The following is a 24517-nucleotide window of genomic DNA, read 5'->3' on the forward strand; positions in this document are numbered from 1 at the left end:
CTCACTTAAGGACTCGCATTTTTGCACTTTATTGATTATTCCCCCTCTGTATTACAGTTTGTTTATATTTGTTTACATGTGTATGTGGAGTCTTTTTTTATCCACTGCCAATAAGCAGCACCTTAAGGGGAGACTGCCTAGGAACACGAGGTGCTGTAGGTTTCTGTGAGGGGTGCTGGACAAAGTGGCGACTCTCCAGTAGACAAAAGTTAAAGAATTTCATGCATGTTACATTCTAAATGTGACAATAATGGAGCCTTTACTTCTTACCAACTCCCATCTGAGAAGACTGTGACCATAGAGGTGGACTGCTGGCCACTCGAGGTGAGGTTGCTGGAGACAACTATCAGGAGACTCGTGCCAGGCTGCAGACTGGCTTGAACTGACCAGGGGGGGGTATCAGGTATGGAACCAGGATGCAAGGACCGCGTCAGAGGTTCAGATCTGGAGCTCAGGTTGCCAATGTTTTGGACTGGACTTTGCGTGGCTGCATAAGCACTGGAGGGGAATTGATGGACAAGCAGGGACTCTCCTTTGCTCCTCTTACTTTGGCTGTAAGAGCTCCCTAAGAAATTTCTGCCAATGGTAAAACTGTCTGCCTTACAGTAGGCAAAAGGAATTACATGAAACAGGACACCATTTTATTACTATGACAATAAATTGAATCTTAATTCTGAATCACCCGTCAGAATAAGGAGAATGAGTAACAGATGAAGAAAGAGTCCAAAAACAATAGCAAAGAAATGAGAAGATAAAACATACAGCTCATACATTAGGGTAAATATTTATTCAAGATAATGCAGCAAAGTCAATGTCTGTGAAACCATGGCTAAACAACGTTTTTGTAATCTCGAAGTTCTGCTATTTGCATGTGTTGCATCATTAATCCACCACCTGTTTCCTTTAAATCAACGTGGCCCTCATCCTGACCACATTCGAGTGTGGCTGCATCAGACTATGCATGGAACCAAAGTACGAGGGCACCAAGTGCCATAATATGCTGAGGTGTTGCAAAGGATAGGCCTGGCCCCATTGCTGAGCAATGTCCCAGTTAGCTGGACTTTGTCATAGTGCCTACACTTAGTGGAAAAGTTTTTGCAGGCTATCTAGCAGTGGTCAGCACGGAATGTTCTGCAGTCACTTCTGTGGGAGGTCACTATTTCTGTACCAGACAGCAAAGGTGAGCAGAAATAATGCACTTTTTCCAAACTTGTGTTTCATGTAATCTGTTTTTAATTTTTAAAATGGTCTTTTTTAGTTTCAGTTTAATTGTAGCAAGCAATACTAAACTCAGCAAACTTTTCACTTGATTGAATTTACAAGAAGTTACTTTAAAAAAAAACACTCCTGCTGGCAAAGAGAACAAAGAAACCAATTTTAATAGAAAGTTGGTAAAGTCCAAAGCACCCAACTTAATGAAGCTGTACCATGCTGTGTACAAGAACCACACAGAAAATTCTCCTTCATCTGCCTTTCACTCTGTTGGATTAGTTGCTAATGTTGGAGATCTGTTGTGAAAATAACCCAAGAGATTTTCTTTGAAATAAAATTGCACCTCTGGTAAACCAGATGTGTGCCTACATATTCACAGCCAGAACTGCTTCAATTTCAATTCTTTTTTTGTTGTAAAACATTTTAAATTGTTCTGCTTCTTGCAAACTGCTACTGAGAGCAGTACATTTTCTCTGTATACACTTTGTAATGTTTTAAGGAAGAATGTTTCAAAATTGTGGATTAAGCATTCTTCTATAGTCTCAAGTGTGCACCAGTTGAATAGAAAGATTGTCCAAAAAAGGTCAACACTATCCTTTTCTCTCCCACTCAAAAACCTATTCAATACCATCTCCAATTGTAGCAATGTTGCTCTTGGGATACTCCAGGAAGAAAGGTGTTCTTCCAATCTTCAGCCCAATGCTTAAGTTGTTGCTTTCTGATATTTGATATGACACCTAAGATCCAAAACATTATTCATTTGTTAGCTGTGGTATTCAAAAAGGTTTTGTGTTTTATGAGACCAATATATTTTGGCCGACAGCATTGAATCCACGCTGCTGAAGATCCAACTGCGCTCTCCAGAATGGAGGACCATCGCCTTCCCAAGATCGTGTTATATGGTGAGCTCTCCACTGGCCACCGTGACAGAGGTGCACCAAAGAAGAGGTATAATGACTGCCTAAAGAAATCTCGGTGCCTACCACATTGACCACCACCAGTGAGCTGATATCGCCTCAAACCGTGCATCTTGGCGCCTCACAGTTCGGCGGGCAGCAACCTCCCTTGAAGAAGACCGCAGAGCCCACCTCACTGACAAAAGACAAAGGAGGAAAAACCCAACACCCAACCCCAACCCACCAATTTTCCCCTGCAATCGTGTCTGCCTGTCCCGCATCAAACTTGTCAGCCACAAACGTGCCTGCAGCTGACGTGGACATTTATCCCTCCGTAAATCTTCGTCTGCGAAGCCAAGCCAAAGAATATTTTGGTTTGCTCCTTACAATTTAATCATTCATCTCCAATATCCAACTGAATGGGTTCACTCAGTTCTGTACACACAGCACTGAACTTTGCTCTCTGCAAAAGATGATACATGACAAAATAGGGCAGCACCTTGTGGTTCAAAAACCACAAGCCTTAAATTTATCCCAATGCAAATAAAAACCAAATTACTTCTGAGTGCACAATACCCCAGACATCCAACAGGATAATCACAGGAAACAGCAAACTTAAATCTTAAACTTTTAAGGAAAACTATTGGGTGCAAAGATAATCCATCCAGTTTAACAAACTGGAAATTTTAGTATAGTTCGCGTCTGCTGCAAATCCCCACTATCGAGAACAGCAGCAATCATCAAGGATCCACACCACCCAGCATATGCTCTGTCCTCACTGCTGCTATCAGGAAAGAGGTATAGGTGCCACAAGACTCGCACCACCAGGATGCAGAACAGCTGCTGTATTTAAGGACTCTTAGTTGTGCATTTTATTGATTTTTAAAAAAAATTCTCTCTGCATTGCAGTCAAATTGTTTACATTCATTATCTGTTTATAGTTCTTTATTTGTTTACATGTATACGCTGCATAGTTTTTTTTTAAATACACGACCAATAAGTGTTAATTCTGCATCACCCTCAGGAAAAAGAATCTCAAGGTTGCATGTGATGCCATCTATGAACTCTGGCAATAAATCTGAAATCTTTAACCCAGCCTTTTTGGATCTAAATGTTGCTCTATTCATTCTCTTGTACCCTGATACTCTCAATCTCATTGACTGCCCTGTATATCCAATCAACAAAGAAGCGCAAGGAACAACAGTGGCACAAGCTTGGAGGTATTGACAGGCAATGTCCCTGGTCCAAAAAAAATCATCATTGAAGAACGGAAAAAAATAGTGGACAAGGCAGACTGCTTGCACAGTGAGGGGCAGGTCGCTTGGGACCTGCTTTTGGAGCTGGTATTAGACCAAGTGCTGCCCCTCACTTCCCATCCTTCCTGACAAGGGTGGCCAGCAGCTGGCGGAGGATAGCAGGTGGTTCTCACCAGAAGTCATAACCTATTAAACATTTGAATGAGTTCAATTCATTAAAGCAGCTCTTCCCACTTTTCCAAACCAAATACGCCTATTAACATTTTGTAATACCAAGTCAATATTATTTTGAAACAATGTCTTCTTGTCCACATCTCTGCTCGTTTTAAAACAATTCCACAATTTAAATAACCCTTGCTGTTGATTAACTTACTCCTTCTCTCTGAAAACAAAATACACACGTTTAATATGCACGCAATGATAAATCCAAGTTTTAAGATTTCCATGTCATATTGCAAGAGAGAGCTGGGTCAGAGTCAAACCTCACCTTATTTCCACCCCCGAAGGAAAGATCCAAAGGAGATTTTAACCAAATGACTGTCAATTAAGGCCTTTTTGTTCCAAATCAAAACACAACAAAGCCTGAATTTGCAACACGTTCCACGGGTGAGGCCGGAGTTTGGAGCACAGGAGAAAATGCTCGACCCGGACCAGACAAATCAACGTCCGCCACGTGTTAATAAATTAAAGCTACTCCGATGCTAAAGAAAATTAAGTGCAATCAACCACCAAAATTGGGGGGGGGGGAATCATTAAAATTGCACGATTGTTGTGGATCGACCCGCATGATTTCTAGGGCTCTGTCGCTCAGGGAGCGCACACCCATCGGATGGGAAACCTGTCCCACATTCGGCTCTGGCAACAGGCCATTGATCGCACCGCAGGAATCAGTCCGACAAATCAGCCAAAAGCCCCCGTCGAAGCCCGGGTCGCCTTGTCTCCGCTGGGTGTGCACCGAGCCGCAGCGCAGGAATCCGGCAGGACGCCCAAGGGAGCAACTTGCCCCGAATTCCGCAACTCTTCCGAGAGTTCCTGCATCCCCCGCCGACCTCATCTCGACGAGAAATGAACGGCCAGGCAACGCGCTCCGACTCACCTCCTCAGGTCGAACGCCATCGCGGCGGCTTCAATTGCAATCAGGTCGACAATTGCAATTCTCACAGGTCAAGTTAACTACTTTCTCTCCCTCTCTCTCTGGAACCCGCCGGCTCCGTCCCGGATGCACCGTCACATTCAGACGCTTTGCATTTGGCGATTGGCTGCCGACAAGCGGGTCGCTGGTCATATTCCGGTCTGAAAACGCCAGAGAGCTGTGGCTTCTAATGGGAGTTTCCTCCTACACGAGAAAGAGAGCCCACCACCACCTCCTCCAAGTGGAACCGGTTTGTATTCCTACCAAACTGGCGTGCTTGAAGATGCAAAAATCCAATGAACCACTTCCAAGGTTTGCAGTGCAAATGTGGATGAGCACTTCAATTTCCTTGACCAAAAAATAAAACTATTCACAATATATTATTTACAAATGTAAAACCGTTCAAAGTCCATTTGTATCCATACATTTATTAATACATTAATTTCTCTTGACACCATTGTGGTATCTTGTCTATATCCCCTCTTTTTTATGTTTGAGGGGTTTCCCCTCAGTCTCAGCCCCCCAAGGACTGGGAATGGGAGGACTCTAGACTGCGGTCCTTCCCCACCCCTCCACCCCCTCTCCAGTGCCCTCCTGTTGGCTGCATCAAGCCTCAATGCGTCCCTCAGCGAGTACGACTGCACCCTGGAATGTGCCACCCAGCTGTATTCTCGCATGGCATGCTGAAAGACCGACAGGTTTCGGGCTGATCAAAGCGCATCTTTCACAGAGTCGACGGTCTTCTGCCAGTTCTGGATGTCTGACTCTGTGCGTCCCTGGGAATAGCCGGTAAATCAGAGAGTCCTCTGCCATGCTGCTACTGGGGATGAACCGTGACCAGGACCCTTGCATCCTTCTCCACATGCTCATAGTGAGTCTGCATTCTGCAAAGAGGTGGGCATCTGTCTCCACTACGCCGCAGTCAGCTCAGGGACAACGTGTGTTGTGGGTGATGTTCCAGTTGTACAGGAAGGACGTGAGTGGGAGAGCTCCTCTCACCACCAGCCAGGCTAAGTCCTGATGCTTGAGCACTGGCAAAGAGGCATTCCACCAGAAGATCTGGACGGTCTGCTCAGGGAACCACCCCACCATGTCCATCATGTCCTCGTCACTCAGTGACTGCAGAACATTCCGTACTGACCACTGCCAGATGACCTGCAAAAACTTTTCCACAAAGTATAGATACTATGGCAAAGTCCAGCTAACTGGGACATTGCTCGGCAATGGGGCCAGAACTGTCCTTTGCAACACCTAGGATAGGTAGAACCTCAGCATATTATGGCACTTGGTGCCCTCGTACTTTGTTTCCATGCATAGTCTGATGCAGCCACACTCAAATGTGGTCAGGATGAGGGCCATGTTGGTACACCCTTGCCCCCATTGTCTGGTGACGTCCATCGTGACCCTCTCCATCTTGGATCCCAATTTGAACCAGAAGACTGCTCCGGTGACTGCCCATGCAAGGTTCGGGGGATGGTTCACACCTGCAACACATACAACAGTAATGAGAGCACCTTGCACCTGATGACCAGGTTCTTTTCTGTAATTAAAAGGGAGCCCTGTACCCACAGACCCAATTTCTGGTACACCTTTGCAATTCATTCTAACCTATTCTTATTGCATACCTCGCCCCTCCAAACTAGATGCCCAACACCTTCAGGTGGTCAGATCTGACTGCGAATAGTATGGTAGACATGTCAGGCCAGTTACTGAAGAGCATTGCCTCACTCATCTTCTTGTTTATTCTGGTGACTGAAGCAGACTTAATTGGCTGCAGATGCTGATTAGCCTGCACACCGATCGTGTGTTGAAACGGACGAAGATGATGTGGTCCATGAACACGGAGTTCTTGGCCTGACTGCCTCCTCTGCCTGACAATGTCACTATTATTCCCTCATCCTTGCTCTTAAGCCTTTGTCCTTCCTGATGGATTAAGCAAAGGGTTCTATGAAGCACACAAGTAAGACTGGAGAGAGAAGGCAACCCTGTCTGACTTTGAATTTAGACATACAGCATGGTAACAGGCCCTTTTAGCCCACAAACCCATGCCGCCCAATTACACCCAATTAACCTACAACCCCCAGTACATTTGTGAATGGTGAGAGGAAACCGGAGGAAACACATGCAGACTTGGGGAGAATGCACAAACTCCTTACAGAATGTGAGCGATTCTAACCCGATCTCTGGCACTATAACAGCGTTACCCCAACTGCTACATTAACCATGCAGCCCTATGGATCTCCAAATCTTCCATCCCTCCCTTCTATTTGAAGATGAGGGTGATGTTGCCCTTCTTCGTGGATTCTGACATGCCAGGTTTCCGCTGGACCACTCCCCATTCTCTCTCTCTTCCACGTCCATTTGTCTCCTTTTCTCCAGCTCTCCCTCCCCCTGTTTTTGCTTGTGCTCTGCCTCCCTTATCTACCTAATTACATCTTGCCTGTGGCCTGTGCTCCTCCCCCTGGTCCTCTACCACTCCCAACATTTTATTTAGGCACCTGAATATATTTTGTTCATACCTTGATCAAGGGCTTATGCCTGAAATGTTGGTTATAGATCTTTGCGATATCAAGTACTCTCTGTGACGTGCTGAGCTTCTCCAGCATTGTCATTTTACTACTTACTTCCAGCAAGTCTGGATCCACCCAGTCCCACAGAGAATGTACAACTCATTTTCAAGAGTCTAACTTGACCCAAAGGAATAGATGGAGTCCATCAGCTCCCCTAGGGTAATTGGCTTGCCCAAACTTTCCAACTTGCTGTCATCTAAGACCTCCATGATAGAGGACAGGAAGTTTTCAAAGGCTATTCAGTCTGTAGCCTTCATGTCGTACAGTTTGGCAGAAAAGGATCTATATCCCCACCTGCAAGGGTGTGATGGAGCCATCCTCATTCTTAAGGCTATGGGTCACAGATGTTCCTCTGTGAACATTTTGAATGAAGAAGCGTGAGCATGTATCATCCTGCTCCAATGTATAGACTCTGGATTTCAAGATTACCTTGGAGGACTCTGAGGTGAATAGCAAGGCTTGCTGGTTCTTCACCTCTTGGAGTTCTTCTCTCACGTCCACCTCTCTCAGTTGCAGAAGGAGGAGATGCTGCAGGTGAGTCTGGAGTTGGGTCAGTTCCCTCTATCTCTGACTTGCTCTCCAAACACCCTTAATGATAAAGGATCATTTGATGTTCTCCTTGGTCACTTCCCACCAGGTCATTGGGGAGTCAATGAAGGGTTTCACAGTTCTCCAACCAGCGTACTGCTTCTTTAGTTCCTTGACGACTATGTTCCTTGGGGTCAGCGACTTCACGTTCAGCCTCCACGTTCCCCTGTCTGCCTTCTGGTTCTCCAGCTTCTTCCCCTCTGTCATCAGATGCCTGAATGGACAATGAACCACAGACAAGACCTCATTTTCTCTTTTGCACTAATTTATTTAATTTAAAAAATGTAATTTATAGGAACATTTGGACATGTAATGCTGCAAAACAACAGGTATTTACCCAATTCCCTTTTTAAAGTTATTGTTGAAATTGCCTCTCAGCCACAGCATTCCACTCTAAATTGCTGTGCATTCCTTTTCTTCATCACCTCTAATTATTACGTCAATTGCTAATTGACCTTTATTTATTTAACGTTTTGCTACCATTCTTCTAATTGATGGCTATATGTTTGAGTTTTGGGTCATCATGAAATTTATGCTGTTACATTCTGTACGTCTGAGTCCATGTCAAAAAGAACAGGGTGTTTGTGTATCATTGCTGGACCAGTTGACTGTAATTTTGATCCTGGGTTTGATCCTGTCCTGAGCTGGCGTTTGTAGAGTTTGCATTTTCTCCACCAGTGCCCTTCCATTCAACTGCTCTGGATATCACCCCTATCCCAGCAATATACTGGTCAAAAATAGTCCATAATGTGTCAGCAATTGCAGCAGAATCGGAGGAGTTGATGGACACATGAGAGAGGAAAGGTTGTAGGGAAAGAAATGAGAGGTGTGGGGCTGATAGGACTGTTCTGCGAGCTGGCAGAGACTCAATGGGGTGAATTGCATCATTCTATGATGTAAGAAAAGATAACATTTCATTTCAGCATCTACTCTTTGGACAACGTGGACAAAATCACACCTGAAAATAGTTTAATGGTAAAAAGCAGAAAGGTTGGAAGGGCTCAAGCTTTAAGGGCTTCAAATCTTATCTTATGAGAAAGGGAACAAACAGCAAGATAAACAATATTATCACTGTTTTGTGGTTTTCAGCTCATTAAATTAATTATCAACCACTTGACACATACAGGTTTCCTTGTATTACACCCCCCTCAACTCCTTATGGATGATTTATACCTGCATAATATTAAAAATTGTCACTGCTGCAGTTGAGGCCTTCCAGGATGGGATTACTATAGAAAAGAATGATTGATTTGTTTCTGATCTTTTTCTGTGCCTAGATTACATTTTTTGATTGAGCTCTTCCTAAAAAAGGGCTCTGCTTTAACTTTTTCCTTCATTTGGATCGGTTACATTGGGCAAAACAACCTTTACTGAAGGATATAATTAAAAGACTTAGATTCACTTACCAAAATAGTAACAAAATATTTCAGTTCCATTATTAGACAAGCAATGCCACGGGCTATTCAGCTGCTTCTCTCCTACATCCTTTTTAAACTCCCTTGGGTTCAGTAATACATTCATATATAAATGTATATTCAATAATAAACATACAGTACAGAAAAAAAGCACCCTTTGGCCCATCTTGTACATATCAAGCTTCCTATCTATAGCCCTCTTCACTTTAGCTAACCGATAAATTGGTGGCTCAACAAACCGGTTCAAAATAGCATTTTTGCCATTTACACTGGACCAATGTTAACCGGTTCACACTCACCATCTGGCAGCGCAGATCAAAGGGGGAACTATCCTCACTAATTGGACTCAGTATACCTCCTGAGCCTTTTATTCTGGGCTAACCGGTACGCTGATTCAAAACAAATCAGCGATGATATGCCCTCCCTAGGTGGTTCATCCCTGTAGCAATCTGATGACTGCGTGCGACTATCGATGGCTCAATGAGGTGCCATTTCCTGACTGTTACCCCATCCCTCACATCCAGGACTTTATGGCCAACCTGCATGGTGCGAGGGTTTTCTCCAAGGTTGACCTGGAGTGCAGGTATTACCAAATCCAAGCGCACCCTGAGGACATACCCAAGACAGCCATCATCACCCCCTTCGGCTTGTTCGAATTCCTTCGCATGTCATTCGGGCAAAAGAACACCACTCAGACTTTCCAGCGCACATTGGGCTGGGACCTGGATTTCATCTTCATTAAGTTGGACGCCATCCTCGTTGCCAGCAGGGATTACACAAGGCCCACCTGCGCACCCTCTTCTACCAGCTAGTCGACTTCGGCCTCATCATCAACCCAGCCAAATGCCAGTTTGGGAAAGAGTCCATGCAGTTCCTGGGCCATACCATCATGACCGAAGGAGCCACGCCCACCTCTACAAAGGTCTCCGCTATCAAGGAGTTCCCATGCCTGGACAACCTCAAGGGGCTGCAGGAGTTCACGGGTATGGTCAACTTCTATAACTGATTCATCCCCGGAGCCACGTGCATCATGCAGCCGTTATTCGCCCTCATCACAGCCAAGCACAAAACGCTCACCTGGACCCCAGAGGCTTGCAGTGCATTTGAGGCCACCAAGGATACCTTTGTGAAGGCTACCAAGCTCGCCCACCCACACACTGACCTGCATATGGCACTCTCCGTCGATGCCTCTGCCACAGACGTCAGCGCCATCCTGGAGCAGCAGGTGAATGGACAATGGAAGCCACTGGCATTCTTTAGCCGGCTTCACTGCCCACCAGAGCATGTATAGTGCCTTCGACCATGAGTTACTGGGCATGTACCTGGTGGTGCAGCATTTCCGCTATTTCTTGGAGGGGAGGAGTTTTACCATCGTTACTGTCCATAAACCCCTCACTCAGGCGCTCGCAATGGCCCGCCAGCAGCGTCACCTCTCCTTCATGTCGGAGTTTACCACCGACATTCGGCACAAGGTGGAGAAGGACAACATGGTCACCGATGCACTCTCATGACCGGCCATCTGTGCGTTGACACCCGGCCTCAACTTCGACCAGCTTGCCCGGGACCAGAAGTCCGACTAGGAGATGCAAGCCTTCAGGACTGCCATCACGGGCCTGCTGTTCCGAGACCTCCTGACTCCTAGAAGCGAAGGCACCGTCCTGTGTGATGTCTCCGTGGGCACCCTGTGGCCACTGGTTCCCCAGCAGTGGTGCAGGCAAGTCTTCCATCACATCCACAACCTTTTGCACCCGTCCATCAGGTCCACGGTCCGTATGGTGGTAGAGCGGTTCATCTAGCATGGGCTGTGGAAGCAGATCGCAGGCTGGGCCAGAACATGCACCTATTGCCAGATGTCCAAGGTGCACAGGCACACCAGGATGCCCGTGCAAGAGTTCAAGCACATACGGGAACAGTTCAGCCACATTGACGTGGACATAGTCAGGCTCTTACCAGTTTTCCAGGGCAACCATTACCTGTTCACGGTGATAGACCACACCACTCGTTGGCTCGAGGTAATCCTGATGCCGGACGCTTCCATGGACTCCTGCTCCCGAGCACTGTTGCACGGTTGGGTCACCCAGTTCGGTGTTCCGAATCACCTCACCAGTGATCGGGGCACCCAGTTCACCTCTGCGCTCTGGGCACAGCTCGCTAATAGGTTGGGGATAGAGCTACACTGCACCATGGCCTATCACCCGGCTGGTCAAGCGTCTGCAGCACCACTTTATGTCGGCACTTATGGCCCGACTCACCGGTCCCGACTGGGTGGACGACCTGCCTTGGGTGCTCCTGGGCATCTGCTCCTCGGCCAAGGAGGATCTGCAGGCATCATCAGCTGAGCTGGTCTAAGGCGCACCACTGCCACTGGCCAGTGAGTTCATCAATGCACCTCACAACCCCCAGCAGTCGCTGCAGGAGCTACTTCCTTACTTCTGGACCCACTTGAACTCCTTCGCACCCCCACCACCGCCCAGACACGGCACCCGGCCATCTTACATCCCCAGCGAGCTGCACTCCGCAGATACGTTTTTATTTGGTGGGGCCCGCCCGCGGCACCTCTGCAGAGACCTTACGAGAGGCCATACAGGGTTGTCCAGCGTTCAGGGTCTACGTTCACACTGGACATCAGCAGCAGGCGGGAGCTGTTTACTGTGGACAGGCTGAAGCCAGCTCACCTCGACCCCACCGAACCAGTGATTGTGGCCCAGCCCAAGAAGCGAGACCGCCCAACGAAGAAGGACATTGGCGCTGGTTCTGGGGGGGGGGGGGGGGTGCTGTGTGACGGCACCCACTAGGCAGGCGAACCCGCCTGCTTGTAATCCACACGGAGGGGGCATCTGGCCCGTCAGGGGATTCCCCTTCTCAGCACCAAGCTCAGAAGCCTGCGCTGGGGGACCACGTGACGCCCGAGTGACGTCGGCACCCTACGCGGTTCTCAGCCAGGTCGGGGCTGGGAGTATAAATCCAGCCTGGCAGCCAGCAATAAATCACTTTGTTCTGCTCACTGAGCTCAACCTGTCTCGATGTATGTTCTTTCAGTAGCAGTGTAGCTGCCGATACAGTATTTTACTAATTCCTCCCCATTCAAGCCCCCACCCTTGCACTGGCACTCCTGGTCAATATCAGAAAATTGAAATCCTTTACTACTACTCCCTATTGCTTTCCCGCACTTATAGCACGTCAGAAAATCCAAATAAAATTCATATTTAAACCAAACCCAATAGTAAAATATGTTCTTTTTTTTACTAGTACTTTACATACTTTGCAATATTACAAATTCCTGTTTTTACACTCCCTCCCCACAATCGCCTCTTCCTCTTCAACACACACACACACACACCTAACTGTCTTCTGGTCTTCAAAACGCGAGCGATTTTGACAAATAAATGACATATAGCGTAAAATAATTTTGCATTGAGGTTTTTAAAATAAAGTATTTTATGTGTTAGCGCGTATTAATTAATGTGATTCTGTCGTTATTGTTGATGTTTGCATTCGTTCAAAATTGCAGAGGGCGTTATCTGGGATCACAAATCAATTGCTTGTGCAAAGTCTGACTCGCCGCATAATAAATCCAATGTGAAGAGGAATGGGCATCGTTCAAACGCTCCTGAAAGTGCAAGGTTACGTGTTTCTGTTCTTTGCGGCGATTCTTCGCGACAATGTTCTTGGCTTCTCCTCCAGCTCGAAGAACTTGCATTACGCGATGGGACGAGCCATTCAGAACACGTTGTTCTTTCGATTAAGCGATCTATCTCAACTTTGTAAACCAAACTTTGTAAGCCTCTGGTCATTATGGAGGAAAACGGAAACTGTGTACACTGGGGTTTCCAGTTACTTTAAATTAAAAAGAAGCACTTGATTTACTGTTATTTGAGAACACGCTCGTCAATTATTTCTCTGGCAACTGTCAGGTAAAAGCACCGGCGTTCAGTGCTCCGAGTACATTTGGCGTGGACGGGACGGTGTGCCTCCAACCCCCGATTTCGATTTTTGCTTGGGATTAAAGCTTAAAACTTCACGACCATCACCCAAAACTGACCAACAAACTTAAATTTATTTGTCCAGATGGTTACGGTAAATAGGATTACTCAATTCATCAGTGTGAACTGAATGGACAGATTTAAATGGCAAAGAATAAATGACTGATCGTTCTACCAATGTCCAGAGCCAGGTCCTCCGCAGGTTGAAACGCACCGCGGGGTTCGGATCAGCTGGCTCGAAGTTACATCACACCCTTTGTTTCCAATTAAACAGGCGGTGACGCGCCTCCTTGGGCAGACGTCAAGGACAAGGCGTGCCAGGTCCACTCGGCGCCAAGTGCGTCACCGCCCGCGGTCACGTGAAGGGCGGCGCGTCAAGTTGATTCACAAAAAAAACCTCCATAAAAAGGCAGTGGGAGCCGCCGGGGCTCGAGTTTCAGGTCGGAATCGAGAGGGAGAGGACGAGCCAAGAAGCAAGGTCTGTCTGCCACTAGCAGGACCTTGAGAATCCACTGGGTTCAAGCAGCAATTATGGTCATGATGGAAATCTCAAGTGTCAACAATGAAACTCTTGGCCACTTTCTGAAAGAAGATGCCTCCAAGTGTTTGCTGCTGGATTGCCGATCCTTCTTTGCCTTTAACGCTTCGCATATCGTGAATTCAATCAACGTTCGTTTCAGTACCATAGTGAAGCGAAGGGCTAAAGGGACGATGGGGCTTGAGCATCTTGTACCCAACGAGGAGTGCCGCACTCGTTTGATCGCCGGCCGCTACACAGCCGTGGTCATATTTGATGAAAAGACTTGTGAGTTTGACAGGCTCAAAAAAGACAGCCCGGTGCTCCTGGCAGTCAACACCTTGTGCCGAGAATCCTACGGGGCGAGCATCGCCTTCCTCCGAGGTGAGCCAGCTCCCCGCTTTTTAAACCCCCGCGCTGAAAAAGGTGCGCTCGCACCCTATCTCCCTTCGTTCACACCGGGGCCCCAGTCAGAAGACCAGCACCGTTTCAATGCTTCGGCTGATTGCACGGACGGCTTGAAACGAATTAAAAATGTGGACCATGGAATCATCCATGCGGTCTATGTTCATGGTCGCACATTTGAAACTGGCCTCTTCAGGTGGCAGTGAATTGATCAGGGTGTTTTTTTTTGTTTGGTTGTAATTTCAGGTGGCTACGAAACATTTTCCTCGGAGTATCCAGAATTTTGTACGAAACCTTTATCTCTACCTCTGAGCGCCAACAGCGCGGAGCCCAGCTTCAGTTCAGGCGACCCTCCACTCTATGATCAGGTTAGTCACTGTCGGGCGCATTTGTATTATCCATCCTTAGAGCTAAAGTAATGCAAATTATTTAAAAAACAATGGCTTTATCGCTCATTTTGTTTATTGGGAAACTGAATGATTTTTCCCCCCCTCCACTACCGCAGGGAGGACCTGTAGAAATCCTTCCTTTCCTCTACCTCGGAAGTGCCTATCATGCATCAAGGAAGGACATGCTGGACGCCCTTGGAATTACGGCCTTGATCAATGTCTCTGCCAACTGCCCAAACCACTTTGAGGAATGTTATCAATATAAATGCATTCCGGTGGAGGACAGTCACAAAGCAGATATCAGCTCCTGGTTCCTGGAAGCCATTGCATTTATAGGTAAAGATTTATGCTTTCATTCCTATGTTAAGCAGTTAAATCGAAGTGGTCTGTGGAAAGAATCGAGAATGAGTGAAGATGTGTGGTCACGGAAGTGAACTGACTTTTGTTCACGTTAATTTCTTACCACCTTGTTCATGCACATAATCGGGAGTTCGTGTATGAATTTATATCACTTTTTTTAAAAAAAATCGTGTTATTGCTTACTGTTTCAGCACCTAATCAGATGTTTTGTTTTGTTCCAGACTCTGTGAAGAATACTGGAGGCAGAGTGTTTGTACATTGCCAAGCTGGAATCTCTCGTTCTGCTACCATCTGCCTGGCTTATCTCATGAGGGCTAACCGGGTGAAGTTGGACGAAGCTTTCGAATTCGTTAAACAACGCAGAAGTGTCATTTCCCCCAACTTCAGTTTTATGGGACAGCTTTTGCAGTTTGAATCTCAAGTATTCACGCCTTCGTGTTCCACAGAGGCTGCCAGCCCCTCACACAACTCCTCCACTACTTCGACTCGATTTGTCTTTAACTTTCCAGTCACCATGCCTGTCTGTTCGCCAGTAAAATCCTTGGGCTTTCTCCAGAGCCCCATCACCGCTTCCCCTTCCTACTGACGCGCAGAAAGACTGTATTTTCCGGACTAAAGCACAATAACCTGAGAGGTCGTGTCCACACCTTTCCTCAAAGGGTCCAGATTCATCCACTGAAGGTCTGTTGACCAAAAGTATGAAAAACTGAAATATCTTAACCGGACCATTGCACTGTGTTCACTTCTGAAAACTGGCGAAGATACAATCGGCATTTAAGCACTTTTAATGAATTTTTAGAGAGAAAAAACTGGTTTATACTGATTTGTTTGATAATTTATACAATTATTTATTTACATGATGGCAATTTGTTTATATATTTTGTACGAATTCAATAAAGCATTTTTTTACATAACTCTTCGTTTATTAAGCATGAAGAGGAGTTTTTTTTCGCTACCTTACCTTGTTTACTCATTCAAGCTACTGGAATGCATCCCAGATCGTTTTTAACTCACTTTAACACTGGGCTTTTCATAGAATGGTGAAAGACAGGTGGGAATAATTTAGTGTTGACCATGCCAGCCATACTCAACGATTGAAAAGTGCTGGAGAAATTTAGCAAGTTATGTAGGATTTAAAATGAAATGAACGTTCAGGGCCTGAATCCTTGGTCTGGAATTTGTGTATTGCACGCCACCCCAGCATTTGCAGGATTTTTTTCTTGTTTGATACCTATACGGCAGTTTGTCATTGAGAAATGCAAACACATTTCGGGGGGGGGTGTGTGGGTAGGAATGATTTTAATGAGAAAGACAGTCCTGTTTTTTTTTCTCTGAAAAAAGTTAGAAACCTGCACCAAATTGAAGTGGTTCAGAAGTCTGTGTGCTTCCTATTAGTTTCTCCAATCCCTTTAATAATGTTCTCAAGGAAATTAAAACTGCATGGTTAACAGGTGCACAATCATTTTAGAAATGGTCTCAAGACCTATCTGCTTTAGAGGATCAAGAGCTCAGATGCCATTGAGAATACCGGACTACTTTCTGTCCTGTCAGTACAAAGGCCCTTAAAATGGGTGTCGTCCATCATTTTGTTGGGATTATCCTGATAAACTAAACACGTCGGCTAAAGTCCCACCTTGGCGGTTAAAGCACTTCAGCTTTGACATTTGAAGTTATCTACAAAGCGATTACAAATTCACCCAGTTATTACATCTCAATAGGTTAAAATATATTGGGGTAGGAACTCCGGATCAGCTCTACTCCGCCACTTAATTCCATTCTGAAGAGTAGACCCAAATATCTTTTCAAAGCGGCCACGATCTTGGAAGGGTTATTAACTTCAACAGACTAACGAACAAATCAGCTGCCCCAAAACCCTGAAGTCACCCAGGGTGAATCTCCATATTCGTTCTGAAAATATATTTGGTGTAACATGTTTACAATGGGAAGAGAATGAGAAAACATTGAAAATATCTCGACTCCTAGGATTTAAACAAAAACCTGAATGAAAATTATAAAGAGGCAAACTTTTAGTTTTGTGGCTATATACAGTGTGTGTGTGTACTTTAAATATATCGTTTGTTTATACAGACTCTTCAATTGCGAAATTATACCCACGAATAAATTGAGGCGACATCTTCACCTGGAGCCTCCCCGAGATCTTTCAGTTCCCGGACGTTTAGGTCAAAAGTAGGGATTAGCCAAGTTATTTCTCTTGGCGTTAGTTTTATCATAGTTCAATAGCGTTGCTAAGTAACATGAAGGAGTTATTCCTCAGAGGTGTAAGATTGATTGCCTCTCCATGGAAACCACAGGGAGTTTCCTCGGTCACACAAGAAAGCCGTGCGTCACATCTTGTTCTTGGCCAGCCGTCCAGATTCTGATCAGGCTCTGTTTATCTGAATGGTCTCCAAGTCTCGCACTCAGATCCTGCTTTATACTAATATATCCTCCGGAAATCAGCGGAAAGCTTCCCAAATTCCTTAGTTCCAAGGAATAAAACTACGCATTAATCCTCGTCCACGTTTCCGCCTTGAGTCAAAATTCTCACGTTAGCCTAATACACAGAATCAGGACTTTTGGAAATTTGACATCTGCTCAGCCATTTAATGTGGCTTTATCATTGCCCTCGGCGTCACTTTCCTGTACTAACTAACTAAGTAACGCATGGCTCTTGAAACCTTTGATATCCGTTCACTTCGGCTAAATTGTAGCAACCTTTTATTTGTTTACAGATTAAATCCACAGTGCTGGAAGGGAATAGTTTGCAACACAAGTTAAATATTCACTTGCTTACATAAGGTGCAGAGGAAACTGGGTACTTTAAATGTAATAAAATGTAATCAAATAGTTGCAAAGAAGCACGGATTTATGCTCCGCTTGATTCTATCCACAATATACTTTAATCTAATCCCCGATCCCATAATTGGATACAAGTTAATCACGTCATAGACGGTCCTCATTTGAAACAGAAGTGGAATGATGTGAACAGATGCCAATTCTGCCAAGAATGAAATGCGTCAACACCAAGGCACTTCAAGCACATACAGTGTGATTAAAGCACACACAATAAATGCGAGGAAGTAGTGTGAACCAGCTGGACGGCCACGGTTCGCTTTCCAGGTGATTGGAGCAACGAATGACCCCGAGGGAAATAACTCCCTCCAGGCGCCAGTCAAGTCCTCTTTGTATTGGGTGCCCTTGCAGTTGATGTGCATGGAAACATTCCTGCATTCGGGCTGAAGTGCGGGTTTCGGCCAAAGGTTCTGGTCACTCCGTTATTTCTCATGATAGCGACTTCTGGTCGAGCGTCCGGGGGCGTATTGGCTGGATAATGGCTTAGCTTAAAGTACAGCGAGCCCGAGGACGCCGCGTTCCCTTCGTTCCTCAGGATGCATACAGCACGTTTCCCAGCCCTGAAGGTCACGCCGGATATACTGTAATTGCTATAATTAGAAACATTTATGGATCGAATTGCATTTCATTTTACTAACTGAAAATAGCTTTGCAAGTTGATGCATTTTACATCCTGGTATGTGAATATCTCACTCCATTTCTGAACATAGAGAATTATGACTTCCGCCAGTATTTGTATGGTAGATGTGTTACCACCTTCCTTTGCACACGCTGTTTAAAACAAACGCTGAAGTTGCATTTTCCTCTTTCTTTCCCCCGAAAACATGCCCATAAGTTGATATTTCTATCGTACAAAATATTCGCAAAGATTACTCGAATCTGATTAAACGCTATTAGAAATATTAATCCCCTTGACCTTATTTTGTCACAGAAGCAATTCCACTCACTTTCAAACACGCCATGGGTCACCATTATACATAGTTAAGATATTTGAAATTGGGTCAGGTATCTCTTCAAATCGCTTTTTTTTTTGACAATTAAGTAACTGCTACTTACTGCAAATACCCGGAGCTAGAGAATATATGCTGGTGTTTCTAATTCTCGGAATTTAAAACAAAACAATGTATTACATTAAGTTTAACCCCAAAACAGTACACCATGGTCCCAAATAAATTGGTTCTTAGAAATAGACCAGTGCCCTATGAGGAAAATTGTTATTTAGTGGGTCTCAGCTGCATGGAAACTATTGTTAATTTAAAAAAAAAGAGCTACTGGAGGAACTCAGCATTCATAGGAGGTAATTATCTATTACTGATGTTAAGGGCCTGAGTCCATCCTCAAGGTAGGAGTAAAAAAAAGACAGACCTCCATATAGAAGGTTGGGGGGAAAAAAGGGAAGAATGGGAGGGAGAGGAGTACAGATATAAGAGGACAGGAGAGAGGAAAGGTGAGAATTGATTTTGGCTCTGTGAAAGGAGACAGATGAGTAAGGGAGAGACAGAAGTGGAGGGCGGAGGTCTATCGAAAATCAGAGAAGGCCGTGTTAATGCCACCTGTTTAGAGGATGCCCAGACAGAAATCGAGGTGTTGTTCCTCCAATTTGCTGGTGGTATCAGACTGGCAGAACACAAGACTGTAGACAGACATATCACCAAGGCATGGGGTGGGGAATTAAAATGGGTTGCCATTGGGAGATCAGGAGATTCCCCACTATTGCAGCAGACAGTGCAAAGGAGCTCAACAACACGGTGCAGAGATGCTCAATCCCAGTGGGGGTCCATTCTTTCCGATGTAGAGAAGACCACAACGGGAGCACTGGATGCAGTAGATGACCCCTGCAGATTCACAAATGTAGTGTTACTTCACTTGGAAGTTATGTTTGGGGCCCGACTGTGGTGGCTGAGGAGTTGTGGGCAAGGTCAATGCAAAGGAGGGGCATCCTCAGGCATTGACCCCCCAAAGGAAATGGTGGATGCTTGTTGAGGGATTAGGAAAAAAATGAAGGACTATCACAATAGACCCATGGAAATTGTATGCAGTACAGTTTTCTGTGTAGGTAATGCATGCGCATCTATTTTCCATTAACATTACGAAAAGATTTACCATACATTTATTATAATCACATTTATGCTCAAAAAGAATCACACTCTTGGGAAAACCTTAACAATCAGGGTGGCTTGGTTAACACAACATTGTTACAGCACCAGTGATTGGGACCGGGAATCGAATCCCGCACTGTCCGTAAGGAGTTTGTACATTCTCCTCGTGTCTGCCTGAGTTTTCCTCTGGCACTCCAGTGTCCTCTCACCTTCGAAATGTTCCGGGGGAGTAGGTCAGTTGAGCGGCATGGATTCATGGGCTGAAATGGCCTATTACTGCGCTGTGTGAACATTCAAGGAAATGAAGTTCTGTCATGTTTCAAACTCGTATTTAATATTAAACAGTTAAATTGATACAAGTCAGATTACCTCCATTCTCTCAGTGACCTTTACCCAATGAGACAAAAAACAAAGGGACAAGGTAGAAATTGTAGCCAGATTCAGTGGAAAAAAAACTGTGATAGATCAATAAAAATTTACAGCACAGAAAACAGGACATTTGGCTCTTCTAGTCTGTGCCAAGTCTTCTGTCTAGTCCGACTGACCTGCACCCAGCCCATTTCTCTCCATTCCCCTTCTATCTATATACCTATGAAAATTTTTCTTAAATGTTAAAACTGAGCTCTCATTCACAACTCCCATCATTCTTTGTATGAAGAAATAAATGTCGGTTATAAGACTTAACCTCCTAAGGAAGCTGTGAGACCTGCTGACTTCCTCCTATATTTGTATATAATTTCCTGGGTTATTTTTGAGTCTTTTTTTTGAACAACTGGACAATATGAGCTACCCTCTGGCACCTCACCTGTGGCTAAGGACATTTTAAATGCATCTGCCAGAGTCCCTGCAATTTCTGCAGGCCCTAGGGAGTTCTGTACCTAGTCCAGTTCTGGGGATTTATCCACTTTTATTCTCTTTATGATAGCAAGCACCTCCTCCTCTTTAATCTGTATAGGTTCCATTATTTCATTACATATTTGGTACACTTCCCTAGACTGTGCCAGTTTTGTGATTAAATCCAGATGCAAAAAAGCCATTTACGATCTCCACCATCTCTTTTAGTTCCATACATAGTGGGCCATTCTGATCTTCAAGAGGACTAATTTTATCCCTTATTATCCTTTTGCTCGTAATATATCTGGAGAAGCCCTTAGGATTTTCCTTCACCTCTTCTGCCAAAACAACCTCATGTTTTCCATTGGCCTCCTGATTTCCCCAAGTACCTAATTCACTCCTTGTTACCTATTCTTGCTAGAGCACTCTCTCTTCTTCTTAACCAGATATCCAAAGTCCATCAAAACCAAGGTTCCTTATGCCTGTTAACTTTGCCTTTATTCCTACAGGAACATACAAACTTTGTACTCTCAAAATTTCACCTTTGAAGGTCCCCCACTTACTGAGCAGATCATTGCCTAAAAACAACCTAGCCCAATCCACACACTGCATATGTAATGATCGTCTGTATGTGTGCTATGTCTGGTATGTGTTTGCATGTTTTTGCTCTGTGGATTGGAGAACACTGTTTCATTGGATTATATTTGTACAATCAAATGATAATAAGCTCAAACTTGAATTTTCAAGATCCTTTCTCATTTTCTCAATATTGGCTTTTCTCCAATTTAGAATCTCAACCCTTGGACAAGATCTATCCTTATCCACAATTATCTTGAGACTATTATAGTCACTGGATCCAAAATCACCTGTCCTGTCTCTTATCCAAAAAGAAAACCAAGTATTGCACTTCAACTCATCAGTACCTTGATATTTTGATTTAGAAAATTTTCCTGAACATATTTGACAAAATCTTAGGTATCCAGCCCTTTTACAGAATGGGAGTCTTAATCTCCTTATTTTTCCCCTTGGGGCATGCTCAGTACTTTGGCCCGTGTTATAGGGGGTAGTGGGTAAGAGGAGAACTCTCTACTCCACCATTCGGAGCTCATCTACAGTGACTTTGCCTCCTCCGTTCCGCTTCCCACAGCCCTCAGCTGATTAACCATAGAACAGTCCAGAACCAGGTCAGGTCCTTCAGCTCATGCGTCTGTGCTGAACGTGATGCCCAAATTAAACTCAATCCCTGCTGCCTGCACCTGATTCATTCCCTCCACTGCCTATATGTTCATTCGTTTATCTGAGAGGGTTTCAAATACGACCATCATATCCACTTCCAGCAGTTGCCCCTGCAGCCCCTTCCAGGCACCCACCACGGTGTTTAAATTAAAAAAAAAATTAAACTTCCTCCCCCTCACTCACCCCTCTCTGAACACAGAAGCAGACTCTTCAGCTCCCACCAAGCATCTCTCCTTTTGTGCAGGCAGCCCCTATTTCTCTCCCCACCCCGTCTTCACTACCTCATGGGAACAGGGCCTTCTGCCCAGTGAGGCTCTGTGTAGCCCTGGTTCACCTCTCATCCCTCTTTATCACTCTGAGGCAGCACTGGAGTGTTGGGGTTCCTGTTGATGATCCCTGGAATCGATAGCAGCTGCAGGATGACTGGGCCTGAACCTCTACGCCTGTGAGCTGGAGGTCTCAGATGGTGAGACCTTCTCCCTCCTGGAGAAACTCTGGTGGGTAGGGAGGGAATGTTCTCTGGGTTTCTGATACCCACTCTTGCACCCTGCTGAACGTGGAGCAGCGCAGGAGGAAGTGCATTACAGCCACCAACATCCTTGATCTGGAGGAGGGAGAGACTATTGAGTTGGACGATGCTGGGAAAGTCAGAAGTAGGAAACCAGGTTCAAGTCAAAACCGTGTAGCAACAGTGCACAGATAGTTCATGTAATGGCCACTACAGATACTGAAAGAGGCAGTGGATATATAAAGACAGCGGCAGGTCAGTAGATCCTAGGAACCTCTTCCATTATTCAATGCAATCTTGGATGTCATCCATCTCAAGACCACAACCCCTCTCTACAAGTACCTCAATGCAGTGCTGCAGGTCTAAATTTAAAAAAAAAGATCTGTCTCATTAAGGTGTTCTTGAAATTAATTTGGTTTCAAATAAAACAAGGGTGAATAGGGGAAAGAGAAGGGATGCAGATCTGGAAAAGCCAATTATCCAGATTGTTTTTGAGTCAAATTTCTAGACATACGACACACTCCGTTTGGTTGGTATCCATAACCATTGAACTTAAAACAGTTCAGCACAGTATGGGCCCCTGAGCCACGATATTGTGCCAAGCTATATAAACCTACTCCATGATCAATCTAACCGTTCCTTCCCTCATCAGTATAACATTCCATTTTTCTTAAATCCTTTTAAAAAAAAAAAAATTTAAAGCACGGTTACAGGCCACCAAACCTATGACAACCTTCTACACTATCTACAACACTTCTATCCTTCGTGTCATCTGCCAATTTACTAATCTACCTGCTCTCTCCATTTTCTCAACTAAGTTATTTATAAAAATTACAAAGAGCAGGAGTCCTGGAACTGATCCCTCCCTGTGGAACACCACATGTCACCGACCTCCATTTGGAATACACTCCATCGACTACCACAATTTGCCATCCGGTGGCAAGCCAATTCTGAACCCATGCAGCCTCATGATTTTCTGGATAATTCTACCACAGGGAATCTGGACAAACATCTTACTAAAATCCATATACACCATGTCCACACTCTAACCATCAATTTGTTATGTCAACTCTTTTAAAAACTTGATTAAGCTTGCAAAGCACGAATGGCACCTCACAAAGCCATCCTGACTATCCCTAATAAGATTATGCTTCTCAAAATGCTCACAAATTCTGTTCCTAAGAATCCTCTCCAATAGTTTGACCACCACTGACACAAGACTCACTGGTCTATAATTCCCAGAATCTCCCTATTACCTTTCTTGAATAACAGAACAACATTTGCCATCCTCCACCCTCTGGACCACTTCCGTAGCCAGGAGGAACATAAAGGTCATTTTTAATGCCCCAGCAATCTCTTCTCTTGATTCCCATAGTAATCTTAGATATATTCTGACATGCCCCGGGAACTCATCTATCCTAATATTTTTTAGAAGCCCCCAAGACAACTTTTTTTTCACCTCAACATGTTCCAGCACATTATTCTGTTCTACACTGACTCTCATTCAATGAGGTCTCTTTCTCTGGTGAAGACTGAAACAAAGTATTAATAAAGGACCTCTTCAACCTCCTCTGCCTCCAAACACATTTCCCAATTTATTCCTAAGTGGTCCTACCCTCACGCTAATAATTGTCCTGTTCTTCATGTATGAAGTTTTCCTGAATTCTACTTGTCAAGGCCTTCTGATGTCCACTTTGAGTTCTCCTAAATCACTCTTTAGTTCCTTCCTGGCTACATTATAATTCTCAAGCAACTTCATTGATTTTTGCTTCTTTTTTCCACTTGACTAATGTTCCATGACATTGAAAGGTCCATGTTTGCAAAGAGGCACAGAATAGAAGGTGGTGCAAATTTGGAATACTGCTTCAAGTCGTTGGCATCCAATTAAAAGTAGAAAGTGAAGGGATTATAAAATGTGTAGTGCACATCCACTAGAACACAACAGCCCATATCCAAAATCTTGGGACCAGATGTTTTTCGGTTAACTAGATTTTTGGGATAACCGAATAATAGCATAAGCAGCAGTTAAACAACAACAAAAAACAATGGAAAGCTTTTCAAGCATGAAATAATGTTTAATATTTACCCAAAAGCGTGATCCCTGCTTACAAAATAAGATCGCTTCCTCCTTTTCTTTCCACTGACATCGACAGTGCTAACTGCAGACCTTTTTGCCATTGTACAATACATTGGGCAAATCATAATATCCACAAAACTCCTGAAATAGATATTATATTCTAAGAAGAGATTCTTAGGTGGATGTT

The 24517-nt window shown here is 44.7% G+C and overlaps 2 protein-coding genes across 5 annotated transcripts in view; one reads left to right on the forward strand and one right to left on the reverse strand.

Annotated features, from left to right (window-relative positions):
• Positions 1 to 4748, reverse strand: part of ergic1 (endoplasmic reticulum-golgi intermediate compartment 1) — a 51411-nt gene extending 46663 nt beyond the window's left edge. For 3 of the 4 annotated variants that reach the window (XM_069898780.1, XM_069898781.1, XM_069898782.1), the window contains exon 1: positions 4461 to 4743. Coding sequence is in view for 1 of the 4 variants with exons in the window: in XM_069898779.1 (XP_069754880.1) it covers positions 4461 to 4480 (20 nt within the window). In the remaining 3 variants the exon portion in view is untranslated. Of the gene's footprint in view, positions 1 to 4460 lie in introns of all 4 variants that reach the window. The other variant, XM_069898779.1, reaches the window with a different exon arrangement.
• On the forward strand, positions 931 to 15637 carry dusp1 (dual specificity phosphatase 1). The gene is made up of 5 exons (XM_069898778.1): positions 931 to 1180; positions 12581 to 13953; positions 14221 to 14342; positions 14480 to 14699; positions 14945 to 15637. Exons 2-5 carry the CDS (start codon positions 13584 to 13586, stop codon positions 15307 to 15309), a joined length of 1077 nt encoding a protein of 358 aa, XP_069754879.1. The 5' UTR covers positions 931 to 1180; positions 12581 to 13583; the 3' UTR covers positions 15310 to 15637.
• The last annotated feature ends 8880 nt before the right edge of the window (positions 15638 to 24517 follow it).

The sequence above is a fragment of the Narcine bancroftii genome, chromosome 9 (assembly GCF_036971445.1).
Source record: "Narcine bancroftii isolate sNarBan1 chromosome 9, sNarBan1.hap1, whole genome shotgun sequence".
Classification (NCBI taxonomy): Eukaryota; Metazoa; Chordata; class Chondrichthyes; order Torpediniformes; family Narcinidae; genus Narcine; species Narcine bancroftii.